This window comes from Hippichthys cyanospilos, chromosome 10 (genome assembly GCF_059441005.1).
Source record: "Hippichthys cyanospilos isolate Australia breed blue-spotted pipefish chromosome 10, RoL_Hcya_1.0, whole genome shotgun sequence".
Classification (NCBI taxonomy): Eukaryota; Metazoa; Chordata; class Actinopteri; order Syngnathiformes; family Syngnathidae; genus Hippichthys; species Hippichthys cyanospilos.
The window spans coordinates 2,954,855-2,971,124 of NC_142378.1; the positions used below are offsets into that span (position 1 = coordinate 2,954,855).

At 38.4% G+C, this 16,270-nt stretch overlaps 1 protein-coding gene across 3 annotated transcripts in view; it reads right to left on the reverse strand.

Moving 5' to 3' along the window:
• sema6bb (sema domain, transmembrane domain (TM), and cytoplasmic domain, (semaphorin) 6Bb) overlaps positions 1-16,270 on the reverse strand; it is a 157,776-nt gene that overhangs the window by 59,955 nt on the left and 81,551 nt on the right. For all 3 annotated transcript variants that reach the window (XM_088426577.1, XM_088426578.1, XM_088426576.1), the window contains 4 exons: positions 15,848-15,975; positions 11,450-11,564; positions 3,553-3,613; positions 3,416-3,478 (listed from right to left, as the gene is read on the reverse strand). In XM_088426577.1, coding sequence (XP_088282703.1) covers positions 3,416-3,478; positions 3,553-3,613; positions 11,450-11,564; positions 15,848-15,956 — 348 coding nt within the window. In that variant the 5' untranslated portion in view covers positions 15,957-15,975. The remainder of the gene's footprint in view (positions 1-3,415; positions 3,479-3,552; positions 3,614-11,449; positions 11,565-15,847; positions 15,976-16,270) is intronic.

A 16,270-nucleotide genomic window follows, 5' to 3' on the forward strand; every position in this document is an offset into this window, starting at 1 on the left:
TATCAACCGTTGTCCACATTCCAGCTCGTCCCGTTACGGTAATTATGCCATCAGATCGTTTTTTTCAAAAGCAGTTTAATGGATGTAAATTGCTTGTGACAGAGTTGCCATTCTTACTGATTACTTTTGAACAAAGCAGGTTTACCTAAATGCGAAGTTATACAGTAGCTAAAATCAAGTATAATTTAAAATTAGGCTAAATCGGGACTCTAAAAAAAGACTTAAGTTACGTGGAGATTGTATTAAACGGCGCCTGTTGCTAGGGAACAGCAGCGGCACCGACATTAGCGGCTAGCAGTGGTGAGCTGCACCTAATGCTAGCAATTTTAGCGGCTAGCAGCACTCAAGTGCCGTCGGATTATTTTTCAAAAGCAGTTTAATAGATTTAAATTGGTAAATTGGCTTTTCTTATATAGCGCTTTTCTACCTTAAATTGCTTGTGACAAAGTTGCCGTTCCTACTGATCATTTTTGCAGGCTTACCTAAATGTGAAGTTTTAGCTGAAATCAAGTATAATTTAAAATTAGGCTAAATCGGGACTCTAAAAAAAGGCTTAGTTATGCGGAGATTGTATTAAACGGCGCCTGTTGCTAGGGAACAGCAGCGGTTAGCAGTGGTGAGCGGCACCTAATGCTAGCAATTTTAGCAGCTAGCAGCACTCAAGTGCCATCGGATTCTTTTTCAAAAGCAGTTTAATAGATTAAAATTGCTTGTGCTTACCTAAATGTGAAGTTTTAGCTAGCAAAAATTGCTACTATTGTGATGATGTTACTTATTTCCTCAAATGAAATCGGGAGAGATTCGTTCAAAATCTCACTAATGATTCGGGAGAATCACTGAGGAAAAAGTGACTCCTGCGATTTTTCACAAGTACTTAGAGAACTGTGAAAGCATCGCTTACATGCCTCACGTTTTTCTTTTTTTTTTTGCCCAGAAAAACACATTCGACGCTCCGCTGAGAGCTCAATCAACACCATATTGAACAAACTACCACCATAACGGTGCCCGCCCACCGCTCCTCGCCAAATGATGTGAAATGGCCCGTTGGTGCGATCACGTGACCGGTGATGACGCGTTGGCATGCGGCCCGCCGTCCTCCTCCACCGTTTTCCCCAACGCGTGACTTGAAAAAGCAAAGACGAGCAAAGGACAAAGGCGAGCGAGACGCTAACGCGCAAACGAAACGTCGTCAACAAACGCCCGGACGACGCCGAAAGGAGGCGAAAAGTAAAACGCGGAAGGAAGGATTACATTTTTGACTAATTAGGGAGAATAATGTGTCCTTTGTGATCAGCCAGGCAGAAATATTTAATTACAAAACCAATTATAAGGTGGTGAATGTATCACATCTGACACGCGCACATAACCCCCCCCCCCCCCCCCCCCCCCCCCCCCTCCCTCAACATTTTCCGGAGGTGAAGTGGCGGAGATGTATCAGTGTCGTCGAAATTTTCCGCTTAATTGCGTGCCTCGTTAGTTAATGTATGCGTGGGAGCCAAACAAAGAGACGACAGGTAAAAAAAAACACTCAAGTGTCATGAATATTTATGAGGCGTATATGCAAAACGTGTTGATCCCACCTAGACTTTCGACCGAATTAAAAAAAAACAAAAAAAACACTTGATTGTGATCTAACAAGCCCGATCTCATGCGAGATTAATCTAATTAAAAAATGAGCTATGGAAATGCATTATATTTCCCCTTCAATTGTAACTCTGTTTTTTTTTTGAGGATCTCAGTCTTATCTCGCTCTCGCTTTAGATGCAAATTAGCATTTTTACAAGATCACCGCCCTCCTATCACAATATTAAAAGTGTAAGAGGGCCAAAGACTGAATGAATATTAAAGAGAAGAAAGTGCTGCTGTAGACGTTCAAGCTTCACTACACACACCTCCCATCGCCCCCCCCCCAAAAAAGGAACGTAAAGTCAAGGGCGGCAGGAAATCAACGAGAGACTGTAAGGGCAAGTACCGTATTTTCCGCACTATAAGGCGCACCTAAAAGCCTTCATTTTTTTTAAAAAAGCTGACGGTGCGCCTTATAATCAGGTGCGCCTTATATATGGATTTTTTTTTTAAATGTCATTAATTGAGGGTGCGCCTTATAATCCAATGCGCCTTATATATGGAACAAGTTTTAAAGTATGCCATTAATTGAGGGTGCGCCTTATAATCCGGTGCGCCTTATAGTTCGGAAAATACGGTACACTTTGCATTTCCTCTTTTGAATAAGAATGCAACGAAACGGATTTGCAAGTACGCTCTGACATACTTGAAAATATGAATATTTTAAATGGGTTAATAATGCAGAAAAAATGGGACAAATAAACAGGGTTTATTTGTGACAAAATAAGAAATTTATCATACGGTGTTGTTTACGCTCGCAAAGTATTTCAGCAGTCACCGGGGTAGAGATTTATTTTTTTTTCCTTTTTTAAAGTTTGTCAAAAATTAAATTAAAACAAATCTATATTTTTTATTGTCTGACTTAGAAAGAGGAAAATTATCAAGAAAAACAGTGAGGTAAACCTGTAATTAAGTTAGGGTCATAAAATAAAATTCCCCATAATAGAGCTTGAACTTTTTATTTTATTTTTTTGTTCCCTTTTTTTGTTTACTTGTTTTGTTAAAATTTAGATTTTTTATGATGTACAATTTAAAAGGAGGAACATTTTCAAGAAAATCAAATGCAAACCTGTAATAAAGTTTTTGTCATGAATGAAAATTTGGACAAAAACAGTTTGAATTTGTTTGTTGTTTGACTTTTGAATGCATAAAATATTTTTTTTTTGCCTGGTTCAACTTATAAAGAGGGAAAAAAAAAGATGTAAACACAAAATAGTTAGAAAATAAAAAAATAGTTTATATTTGTTTTGTTTCTTTACTTTTGTCCTTCTTTTTTTTTTTAGTTTTTTTTGTTAAAAAAAACAAACATACATTTTTTTTTTGCCTACTCTCACTTAGAAAGAAAAAAAAAAACAGCCCGAAAAATTGCAGATAAAATTGCAATAAATATTGTAATAAATTAACATCAACGTAATAGAAGTTCGTGTTTATTTAAATAAAATTTTAGTTTTTTGACTGCTCTGACTTGAAAGGAAGAAAAATAACAGGGAAAATGATGAGGTACACCTGCAATTGAAAATTTCTGCTCATAAATGAAAATCCGCGATAGAGTCAAGCTACACCTGATATAATAATATATATATAATAATATATATATATATATAATATATATAATATAATAAGACTGTATTTGTGCAGTTTTTTTTTTTGCAATCTTTTTGAACGACTGAGAAAAATAAAGAACTTAAATGACTTCATCAACGAAATCAGGAAAAAGCAAAAAAGCCAAATGACACCCAGGCCCCCATTAAGATCTCACCAAGATCGCAAAAACCATAAAAGTTCTGACCTCATGTTTGCCCTTCATCCTGCAGATGCGAATGTCGTTCTTGTTGGACTCCCAAGTTCTTTTCTACGGGCGCACAAAAAAGGTCAAATGTTTTTGCGTGCCCGAAACGCGGTGAAAAATTCCTGGGAGGCGCTCACCTTGCTGTAGAACATCTCATCTGCGGCGGCCATGTCCAACTCCACGCGGAAAAGGTCATCCCTGCCGAAAAAAACAACAAAAAAAAAAACAACGGCGTGGCGGTCAGCCAACAACAAAGTCCAAGATAAGGTGGCGATGAGCGGAGAACAACTGCGTGGGCCCGCTAAATATTTTTCGGGAGTTTTTCTTTTTGTTTTGGATGATGTCCAAGGAGCTTATTCCTCTCAACATTTGTTGAATAAATACCATTGGATATCTGTGCTTAGAATCCGACGTGAATTTCAACGCGACGATTTGAAGACTAATTGGAAACAGCTTTTCCATTTGTTCACTTCTTCACCATTTGTTCGCAAAAAAAAAACATTGGCAGTAATTTAACCTCCCTGAAATCGACACTATCTTTTTCAAACTTTAATTGATTCAATTATTCAAAGTCAATCCAGCAAACCAGAAAATGTGCACAAAATTTTGTTTTTTTAAAAAAAGTGCAACGTCAAGACTTTCTGTTCAAGGTGTGAAAAAAAACTGTGGAAAAAAAATCCAAATTTACTTTATAATTTTGATTTCTTTTACACTTTTGATTACATTTTTTTAACAGCATTGCCCATGTCAAAATGTATTTTTAACATTTACCGCGGACCGCAAAAATGTGGATGGCGGGCCACAAATGGCCCTTGACCCGCAGTTTGGACACCTCCTTCTTTTTATATATATATGTGTATATATATATATATATATATATATATATATATATATATATATATATATATATATATATATATATGTGTGTGTGTGTGTTTGTGTGTGTGTGTGCACTGTATATGTGTATATATGTATATATATTACTCCCAATAAATATTTAGTTCTAAAGCAAAATTAAATCTTTTTTGTATTCATTTCTATGCTCAAAATAAAATGGCTCATTTTAGTCTAGAGCATTGCGAAGATTTGTCGACTTTTGCATTACTTTAATTTTTTTGCACATATATCAACATTAGGCACAGAGTACTTTAATCGTCGCTGCTTATAGTCTTTTATGGAATGACATTAGGTGTACTACAAACGAAAGCGGTCACACTAAAGTGGCTTTTGCGCTCACTGAAAACGGTCCCATCGATTTGAAATTCCATCAATATTAAGCAAGTGAATTTCATTCAAAGGCAAAAAAAAAATGAAATTGAATTAATGCTGGTGAAATCAAGTTGTTGCGCTGATAATTGCATTGCACATGCCCACACGCCGCCTGCACGCGGCACATGCGATCATTATTATGCCCCCCCCCCCCCCGTATGCTAATCCACACTTAATTTTCAGTGACACCGAAGATTCCCGAGAAACAATCGCAACGCTGAGCCGCGCGGAAAAACGGAGGGGCGCAGAGCTTCTGGGACCGATCCGATGAGTCCGTCTCCGGCTTTAACATGTTACCGGAGCGCTATCGATTCCATCTTTGATCCATCTTTGCCTTCCATCTGCGCCAAATGTTCTCACTTGGCAGAAGGAGAGCTTGCTTTGCATTTTGCATGCGAACTCGCCGTCCTACCTCCTGCTTAAACTGTGGAGGACATCAAAGTGAGGATTCCAGCCCTGGGTGGGCCCAAGAAAGCCCAAGTGGTCTAGAAGCAGGCTTTCCAAGTGGAGCAAAATAGATGTGTATTCCTATATATTAGTATTGATAAACAAACCACCTTTTTTTTTTTTTTTTGCTAGCAGTGTTAGCTAGCTACAGACAAAAAAAAAAGAGCAACGATTCTGACATAATTTCTGGCGTAATAAATCGCAGTTCATAGCACTGATTTTGGATTTTTTTTGGTTTGTTACAAATTATGGGAACTTTTTTTATGATATCATAAAAGAATCAATGGGAAAAAAACTATGGGGCTGAAATTTCCAGCAGATGATTAAAACATGGAAGACGTCAAAACAACAACAATTCTGACATTTCTATGTGATTGCAGCTGGACGTGCGAGATTTTGTATACAAAAATAATAATTGTCCAAATTTTGGACCATATAAAACCATTATCATTACAATTTTTGAGATGCATTTGAATAGGATTTATGACATTGATTTTCCTGCGGTTTTTGTAACCTTCCGTTGAGCGGCGGTCAAACTATGTCAGCAAACAGAAAATTCTTTTTTTGACTTGTGTTTCACCCCAAGACAGTAGGGGGCAGTAGAGAGCAGTTTGAATTGGATTTATGACATAGATTTTCCTGCGATTTTTGTAACCTTCCGTTGAGCGGCGGTCAAACTATGTCGGCAAACAGAAAATTCTTTTTTTGACTTGTGTTTCACCCCAAGACAGTAGGGGGCGGTAGAGAGCAGTTTGAATTGGATTTATGACATTGATTTTCCTGCGATTTTTGTAACCTTCCGTTGAGCGGCGGTCAAACTATGTCAGCAAACAGAAAATTCGTTTTTTGACTTGTGTTTCACCCCAAGACAGTAGGGGGCGGTAGAGAGCAGTTAACGGCTTCGTCTTAGTGTCGTCGTCACGTCGCAAACTACAAAGACAGAAGATAGCATTTTTCAATTTTTTTGTGGGCGTTAATAAATTTAACCTCCGTGTGTAGCATAGCTAACTTTAATTTTTACGCCTTTGAAAGCATTTACAAAATAAGAAAAAAAATACAAAGTGTATAGTTTACGCGCAAGGCTTAATCGCTAAGTTAAATCGTCAACCCGGTTATCGACTCTCGCCTGCTTGTTAGCGCAGCTGAACTACGCGCATCATCGACGAATAAATCGTTTGGGGCAACGGAATTTTGGTTCGAATCGAAACGGTCTTCTTCGGACTGCGGCGAAAGATACGAAGACTCGGCCACGAGGTTAAGATTGAGGATGCGCGAAATGTGTCGAGATTTTACGGCTATTTATGTTCCGGGAGGCGCGAGCAGCCTTGAACGCCTCATAACTCAGCACATAGGCGCCTCAACCTAAACAGCGCGCCGCCTTCAAAACCACAAATCAAATTTTGCCGTCTTTGGTCTTGGGCGCGAATTTCAATGCGGGGAGTGGGATTCGCACGCGCCCCGGCGATTATTTCAGCAATACGCCAACACCTCGATTACCCAAGAGAGACATCAAATTTCCGTCCGTTACCAGTTGGTGAACTTTCGCACTCTGGCTTTCCAAATACCACCAGGTCGGGGTCAAGAGCTTTTGACTTGAACAGACTTTCTGTTTCTTCTTTTTTCTTCTTTCTTGATAGTTTTCTTTCCCCTCTTTTTTGTTTTCTTTTCTCTTTTGCTTTTTCTTTACTTTCTTTTCTACTTTCTTCTTCTTTGTTCTTTTTCTTTTTTTCTTGTATTTTGTTTTCTTTGTTCTGTTTTTTCATTCTTTTTCTTCTTTCTTTTTTGTTTTTCTTCTTTGCCTTACTTTTCTTCTTTGTTCTTTTTCCTTTTTTCTTCTTTCTTTATCTTCTTTCTTTTCCTTTTTTTTTCTTGTTTTTTCTTTCTTTTCCTTTTCTTGTTTTTCTTCCTTTCCTTCTTCATCTTCTTTCTTTTTCTTCTTTTTTCTTCTTTCTAGATAGTTTTCTTTCCCATCTTTTTTGTTTTCTTTTCTCTTTTGCTTTTCCTTTATCTTCTTTTCTACTTTCTTCTTCTTTGTTCTTTTTCTTCTTTTTTTCTTGTATTTTGTTTTTGTTTTTCTGTTTTTTCATTCTTTTTCTTCTTTCTTTTTTGTTTTTCTTCTTTGCCTTACTTTTCTTCTTTGTTCTTTTTCCTTTTTTTCTTCTTCCTTCTTTGTCTTCTTTTCCTTTTTCTTTTCTTGTTTTTTCTTTCTTTTCCTTTTCTTGTTTTTCTTCCTTTCCTTCATCTTCTTTCTTTTCCTTTTTCTTTTCTTGGTTTTTTTCAGATTTTTCTTTGTCTTCTTTTTCTTTTTTGTTTTTCTTCTTTGCCTTACTTTTCTTCTTTGTTCTTTTTCCTTTTTTTCTTCTTCCTTCTTTGTCTTTTTTCTTTTCCTTTTTCTTTTGTTGTTTTTTCTTTCTTTTCCTTTTCTTGTTTTTCTTCCTTCCTTTTCTTCTTCATCTTTCTTTTCCTTTTCTTGTTTTTTTCAGATTTTTCTTTGTCTTCTTTTTCTTTCTTTTCTTTTTGTTCTTTTAACTCCTCTTTCTCCTTCTCTTCTACTTCCTATTTTATTCTTTTTTTTATTTAATTTTTCCTTAATTTTCCTTTCCCTCTTCTTTTTCTTTCTACTTTTTCTGTTATCTTCTTTCTCTTACTTTTTCTTCTTTTCCTTCTTCCTCCTGTCCTTCTCCATCTTCTTTTCTTGACTTTTTCTCCTCATTTTTCTGTCTTATATTCTTCATTTTTCTTCTTTTTTCCTTTTCTTTTTATTTTTCCTCCTTTCCTTCTCCTCCGTCTCCTTCTTCCCTTTCTCCCTCTGCTTCTTATTCCCATCTTTTTTCTTCCTCTTTCCTTGTTTTTCTTCTTTTTCTTCCTTTCTGTTTTTTCTTCCTTTTCCTTTTCCTCTTTTTATTCTCTCTTTTCCATTACCATTTTTTTCTCCATTTTTTTCCTCTTCTACGTCTTCCCTTCTTTTCTTCCTCTTATCATCTTCTTTTTTCTTTTCTTCCCTTCATTGGTCTTCCTTTTCTTCGCCGTTTGTCCTTCTTTTCTTTTTCTTCTTCCCTTCTTCCTCCTCATCTTCTTCTTCCCACTCACCATATTTTGAAGGACCGTTAAGGAAGCTAACAAGCAGAGTTTGTGTGGTATTTGGCAATCGCGGCTCATAGTGTTGCATTTGAACACCCTTGAGATTCTGAGTCATAAAAAGTCAGGCAAACCAAGGTTGATTTTATTTTATCGTGAACTGGTAAGATAAGAGAGAGGTTGAGGCGTTTAAGGACCTCTGACTAACGACGGCAGCTGCTGTCACATATACTGATAAAGCGGCGCCTCGTGATCACAGTCGTAAAATTGTTTACAGTTACATGGCGCAGGGAGTGGATGGTGGAGTCTAAACCTCTACGAGGACACATTAGGAAACAAAGCGTTTGGTTTGTGGGGAGCGCAGATGTTTAAAACAAGGGCTAGCCTGCTAGCTTATTCTCAGTTATAACGTGCTATCGATTTCAGCATCAAACGAGCATGTTTGTACTATTAACATTTGAGGAAGGCTGCATAAATTAATACAATTGGCAACTAATCAATTATTAAAATTATTAATTGACAATTATTATTATTATTATTTTCACACTACCAGGAGTGTGTCTTTCCTTGGCTAAAACACTGCCAGAATGATGTGGAAGAAAATGACCCAAAATGGTCAAAATACTGCACAGCGTATATAAAATGACAAATTGCTCTAGTCGGAAACGAACACCAACACCAGCTTACAAAAACGAAAAAAAAAAAATCCCACGGCTGAGCCCTTTGGATCTCCGCGAAGGCGGAAAAATGACTCGGCAGCAGTGATGCGGGGTCTTAACCCAGTGCTGACTCCAACCCGCTTTAATACTTTGATTCGGAGAAGACGGCGAGCGTCTCAGGAGAGGCGTGCGCACTCAGCAGGTGCTCGGGGCCGGGGATTTACGGCCGTTTGCACTCTGAGAAGCAGCTATGCTAATGGTGACAGGATTTAGGGGCACGCGGGGCGTCTTATCAAGGTGCGCGCTCGGCTGCGGTCGTAGCTGCCACCGCGCTTGCTAGCTATTTTCAAACTCCGTCGACCCCCGCTTCCGCATTTATGCGCGGATCCGTTTCTTTGCAAAAGTACGGCCGCCCGTCAGCTAGCCGCAAACACGGCTAGCCTTATTAAATTTATATAGGCTTCGTTTCGCCGGCATAAATCGAGCCGGCGTGGCGTTCTGCTGGTTAGCATTTTTTACGAGCATCCGCTTGGCTGAGACATCCCATATCGGATAACCTCTCCCATTTTAAGAGCGTTTCTTTACATTGAACCCCAAACTGCATTGCGGTTCATTTAAGCGAAACGGACTGATGTTCGACTTTATGACAGATGTGATCGTACGCTCATAAAACACTTTTACAAGCGCCATTTCTTAATGAACAGCAATACATGACAGCATTTTTGAACAGGTTTTTTTTGACCTGGTATTCAGCACCAGTTAGCAGTTAGCCAGATATGCTAACTAGCTGAAGCGTCAACACTAGCAAAAAAGGTTACACAAAAGTAGTCCATAAATTCAATTAATTGAAATGATTATGAATTATTTCATTTAAATTAAGTCAAATGATATGATGTTAGCGTACTGGTTAGGCTATATCAAGTAATATATATATATATATATATATATATATATATATATATATATATATATATATATATATATATATATATATATATATTTACCATGACATGAATTACGTGTATTTCTTTTCAAGTTAAGAGCAAGTTAAGCAGAACATGAAACAAACTTATCGTACAGCACTTTTTAAATTTTTGTTATTTTTGCTGTTTTTATTTTAAAGCAAAAATTATATAACCCATTCAAATGAAAGCTCCAAAACAAATGATCATTTGAAAGTTATTTCACACTATTACCCACATAAATAAATATCTTGCTGTGCCTTAATTATTAATTAATTATAATCATAAAAACATCCGATATACTTCCTTGACACCAATGAAAATTTCTGTAATAAAGCAGCCAAAGTCTGCTGCCATCTTGTGGCATTACAAAAACGCCCAACCAAAGAATAGGATCGTTGCGCTTTCCGTTTTCTTTTAAACTGGCGATTATTTCGACTGTTCCGTAAATATTTCCCGCAACAACTCATCTCAAATTCCGCATCTCGAATCGCTGAAGTTTCCAGGGTCGGCCGTATTTTTAACGCTGACCCGTCGACCACAGGAGCCATCTTTTTTTAATGATCGGGCGATGTGTAGACAGCACGGCTGGAACAAGCGTGCAAAGTTTGATATATTTACTACTTTGCTTCTCAGTAGTGAGGTGGAACCAGCCGGGGGCCAGCGATTGGGTCATTTCCTGGCCCGCGGTGGTTCCCCTTATTGGAAGACAACGACAGACAATAACCAGCACCACATGCGGGGAAGGCCGTCCGCTGCTTTTTAGCACGTTCCGAACTAAATTAGAATTTGGAAAAACATGTGGCAGTAAATCTCGGCGGCTTGGAGGTCGGCCGCTCCACGTCTCCCGGGAGCGAGCAAACGCTCCAAAACTAAAGCAGCTGAGCGGGCTCTTTTCTTCCGTCCACTTTCACTCAATTCGTCCGACTGACGGACGAAACGGGGACGCAAACTTTTTGTCTGGCGCTGTTATCTTTTGACATTATTAGTTGGGATGCTAAAATGCTATACTTTTTAAGCAGTTAGCTTGCGTTTTGCTAACACACAGGACACACTTTAACACATATATATATAAAAGTGTGACCCTGTGTGTTAGCAAAACGCAAGCTAACTGCTAAAAAGTATAGCATTTTTCCCCCATAATACTATGTGGTTTTAACCTGCCCATACGGCATGGTACATAGCTAAAATTTACCAATATGTTTAACAACTAATTACATTGAAATGACTTCCCCAATACGTTCAAATGACTTAGCTTCAAGTTCGAACATCAAAACTACTCCAAAATGGCAGTTCCGCGCTTCTGTATGTATTCATCTTTTCGTCTATTGCTCAGCCGTTACATCGCAACACGTTTCTAGGAGGCATTGAGGCCCTTTTGTTCATTACATTTAAGGTTTATTTTGAAGTTGGCCTTCTCATCGCGTCTTCCTGTCAACATTGACAGTATTTAGTAAATAAACAATTACTTGAGGCAGACAAAAATACTTCAGACTTGAGAGAGGATGCGCCACTCAATAGGCCCCGCCCCTAAAAAGTGTCTGCATTTCTTCAAACGTCCCATACAGAACATATATATATGTATATATATGTGTGTGTGTATAAAGCAAAGATGGTACCTGGCTCCAATGTAGAGAGTTCTGTTGACTTGGATGACCCTCTGGATGTGAAGCGGCTCTTGCCGTTGCCACGTGTGGTGCGGTCGACCCAGAAACACCGGATAGCGTCTTGACACTATTACCAAGCGGAAGACACGCACGCAGACACACATAATTACTGATCCCAATCTGGCACTCATTCTTGGAAAATTTATGTTGAGCCATATCCCATTTAGAGACACGGGAGTCGTTTGTAATGCGATCTGACGGATTGAATGGCGCCGGCTCCAAAACGGAATCTTCCCCGAGGCCGACAATTCCAATTTAGAATGGTAAATCTTTGCAGATACGCATCAACACCAAATTGCATCCCTGTGATTAATAAACCTCTATGAAAAAATGGAGTGATTTGAAAAATACTCTGGTTTTAAATGTCAGGAAGAATAATAGGTGCACAGTTGTATTTAAATCTGCACCAAATATGAATGGAGCTTAATGGCCTGATCTTTGCCCCGCCCCTACACATTCCTGGTTCCCTCAAGTATCAGAACCAAAACAATAACGGTGGATGTCAGTGTATCGGGTGTCAGTGGGGTCTTAAACTTAACCCCCCTTGTAAATCTGCAATTAGAGGAAGCATCGGTACAATGCGACAAGAATAAATTAATTTTAGAATGATCATTTGAGTATTGCACATAAATTAAAACAACATTTTGGTAAATAATTTTAGGGGGTCTATGCCCCCTTTATGTACAAAAATGGTAAATATATGATAGCAAAAGTAACTATGCTGTATATTTCTATATTTATGAAATTGAAATAGGAATATTTATTATGACATAATTAAAGTATTATGACTTTTGAATACTTTTGGACTATGGGAGTCCAGGCTAAGCCAATTATGGAAGTCATTGAAAGGCTTGTAAATGTCATAAGTTGGCTATGAGCGCCACCTGGTGGTTTTGGTGTGTCAACACAAACATTTCTATTGAGCCCTGATCGCAAGTTGCCATTGGAAGGATTAATGTAAAAATCGTGAGAAATGCATGATAAAACAGTAGGTTCTCAATATGTCCAAAATTGACAATATTTCCAATGCTATTTCCAATACTGAATGGCAGTAAATGAGCCTGACATGGGCTAAATTTGACACGGGAGGTACCTCTCGACCTCCCGTTTGTAAGCATTAGGAGGGACGGCATATTGAAATTTGTCATGTTTTGACAATTCATGCAATATTTTAGCCTCCTGGTGTTTTTTTTGTTATGCTTTTCACAAACATCAAAAAGCCCGACTTGGGTTAAAATTTCCCCCAGGGGGTTAAAGTATAACCGGTATATTGTTACAAAACACTACTATGAACTATAAAAACACACGTTACAAAGCACACAAGTGTTTCTGATGAATTAGCAACTACTAGTTTTACTCCAGGCTCCTAATGTTGTCCACATGGTTGCGTAAACGCTCCCACAGACGCCGACCGCATCTCCGACCTCAACTGTTGCGGGTGAGCGTGTTATTGTCCAATATCCTCCCGTCATCGCTCTCCTTCCACGCCATTACCTCTTTAAGTGCCACTCTCATCAGATTTCTTGCTCATCACGCATGCTAATAATTTTTATTCACGTGAATCAATCCGATTCTCCGCTGCTAGTCTTTTTTCTGTCTAACTTGCGTTTGAAGCTAGCTAGCTTGGCCAGATGTGCTAGTCAAGAAGAAAATATGGAAAGCGCTGTCCGTGTGAAGTCATATTTCATTTATTTGAAAGTATGCGTCACATCAGGCATCGGCGCTGATTTCATGTAATTATAATTAATAACGCATAATTATTCTCTCGCCTTCGCTGGGTTCGGTGTAAAAAAAAAAAAAAAATCAGCGGCAATTTCCGGTTACTGCTCGGCTGCAGCTATTTTGGGAAAATGGCGAAACGATGGTGTGCGACGTCTTGACTCTTGTGTTGTTTTGATCATGTTTGCATGAGACATATGCGCATAAAAGAGTCTTCGCAATAACTGTCAACACATCAAGAGTGAAACTAAATAGTTTTGAAAAAAATATTTGATCAAAAAATGAAAAAGTTTGTTAGCTTACCTACAGTACCAAATGCCATAGAGAAGCTAGTAAAGAATAGCATTGATAATTGTTAAGGTTTAATATGTGAACACTAATGGTGCAGCAACACATACAGACATAGCATATAATAATGTACAGGCATATATTCTTTCTCTTCTGCAAAAAAACAACGATTATTACTGAAACTTTGTCTTGTTTTGTGTTTCATCTTCGAATCTACACTTATTATATGGATAGGTTATACTGCCCCTAGTGGCAAGACTGCATTGGGAGTAGCACAATGTCAACTGAATTAAAGCGTGTTGCAAAAGTGGAGATCAGAGTGATGTGAGTTAGTAAGGACAAGGAACGAATTAAACTTGTAAGTCAAGGTATAGTTGGACTAACCAGGAGTGGAGAAAGTATTTTTTTTTTTGTGGGGTTGGCACGGTGAAAATGTGAGTGCACATCATTCATAATTTGTGATGCGCTTTCACAAAAGCAGGCTTGTGTCGCGGGGCGCAATAGAAATATGAGTTGACACCCCAAACCACCAGGTGGCACTAGAGGCTAACTTATGACATTTGCAAGCCTTTCAGTGATTGGCTTAGCCTGGACTCCCATAATGCAAAAGTCCTCAAAAGTCAAAATAGTGTAATTATGACATAAAAACTATTTCAATTTCATGAATATATAAATATACAGCGTAGTTACTTTCGCTATTAGCGCATTTTTACAAGTTTTTTTTTAACATAAATTGGACATAACCCCCCTCAAAAAAAAAAGAATATACTCACAAACAGAAAAAAAACAAAGTAAAAAAACATCTAATCTTCTTGTACAATTGATTTTTACTCCACGGAGGATGGCCAGAGAGTGCGGTCCACCCAATAGCTCCGCCCCCACTAATCGCTATTCATTAACATCCCAGGATGGTAAAGTGTGGGAAAGGCTGATCCTGGCCCAAGTGCTAGCGAGGTCTTTAGCGATTCTTTGGCCCGCCGTTCGCTATCGATTAAAAAGACTTAGGAAGCCATCGGTCGATACCGTCGAAGCGCAACGGATCCGGATCCGGTTCTGGTTGGGAGAATGCCGAGCTGACGCGGAGACTCCGAGTCTGAAAGGCGCCGGCGTCTCCGGAGACGGCGAGAAGGTGTGTGTGGGAAAGCGGCCGCGTTCCATCAAGCCTGCGAGGACATGTCTGTCCTCACAAGTCTCACGTCGTGATCTTTGAAGCACTTTTTCCTCCTGCGACACCTTACGAGAGGCCCGAAACTCGCACGTCTTGAGAGGATGGGAGCCATCTGAGTGCTTTTACGTGAACTTACCGATGCAAGATTATTTTTGATTTTTTTCATGCGGGATGAGTTTTTTTTCCATTTAAGTCGTATGAACAACCATATTTGTGCATTTGGACCGGACAATGAAATGTATTGTTTTGGATGAAGTCACTCACTGCCATTGACGGCTATAAACGTCAAAAATTAGAGTAAACACTTCGATAGCTGGAGATGAAAGAAGACTAGCAAGGGGCGCCAATGACGTAGATTTACGTCAACTAGGTTTTTGTTTGTTTGTTTTTTATTTGTTGTATAGGGGAGGGTGGAGAAAAGCTTTGGAAAAACTGATAAAAAAAAATAACTGATCTGTCAAAATGCTTGAAAGTGGCTAGCGGGTTTTCTGTAAAAAAAAATAAAAATAAAACATGGCATCAAAAAAGAGAGTTAAAGTCAAGTTTATTAATAAACAAGTCACCATAAAAGGTATGATTGGTTAATTATTATTTTTTGTTACTTCAAAAAAATCCCCCAAACACTGAGAAAAATACGCCGCGAAAAAATGGGAATTTGTTGGGTTTTTTTTTGGTTTCCAACCCCCCCCACATTTTTTTTACAATAAATAAATAAATAAATAAATAACTGAAAAAAAATACACTGGGGAAAAAAATGGGAATGTGTTTCAACCGCCCCCAAATTCTTTATTTAAAAAAAAAAAAAAAAAAGGCCAAATAAGTGAAAATGAGAGTCGGGCACGGCAGGTGGAATGAAACTAGAACCAGAAAAAAAGAAACGGTGAAAAAAAAAAAAACATTGATCTAAATGTAGTTTTACATTGCAATATCACCCATCACCACTAGAGGCACTATCTACCATAATACTGCATTCTACTACAATCCGGCCAAATAAGTTGCGCAATGATATGCGAGACAAACATAGTACCTTAATAATCCTAAACCTCTGAAGGAGTTGATTTTTATCATTTAAAAAAAGTCATTTTTTAAAAGCCTGTCCTTTTTAAGCTTGTATTTAAGGAAATGAGTTGAATCAATACCTAAGTCCAAACGAAGCTTAAAGCCAAGGTTCATACCTTCGGTGGAAATGAAGTTTAAAGGTCCCGGTTCCTCGGGGAACGCCGAGCAGGCCGTTCGGAGCAGCCAGCAGAGCAGGAAGAGGGGAGGAGGGGCCGCCGTCGCCATGGCGACAGAATTGCCGAGCCTGCGCGCAAAAGAGAAATAATGGAAAGAGGCGAATGAGTGTTTGCCAAATGAAGCGGAGGAATGTGAAGAGCAAACACACAAACATGAACTCAATCAAGATGGCGGATTTTGTCAAATAGGAAATATTTCATTCAGACATCATTTATATGGGCAGCGTGGTGACGCTTTAAAACGGAATTTAATATAATGCATATTGTACATATATAAAAAGAAAGGAAAAAAACTGTCACAACTGCTAGGTAAGATGGAGGAATTGAGTTGTTTTTGGAAGAGGATAAAGAATATACGCTTGA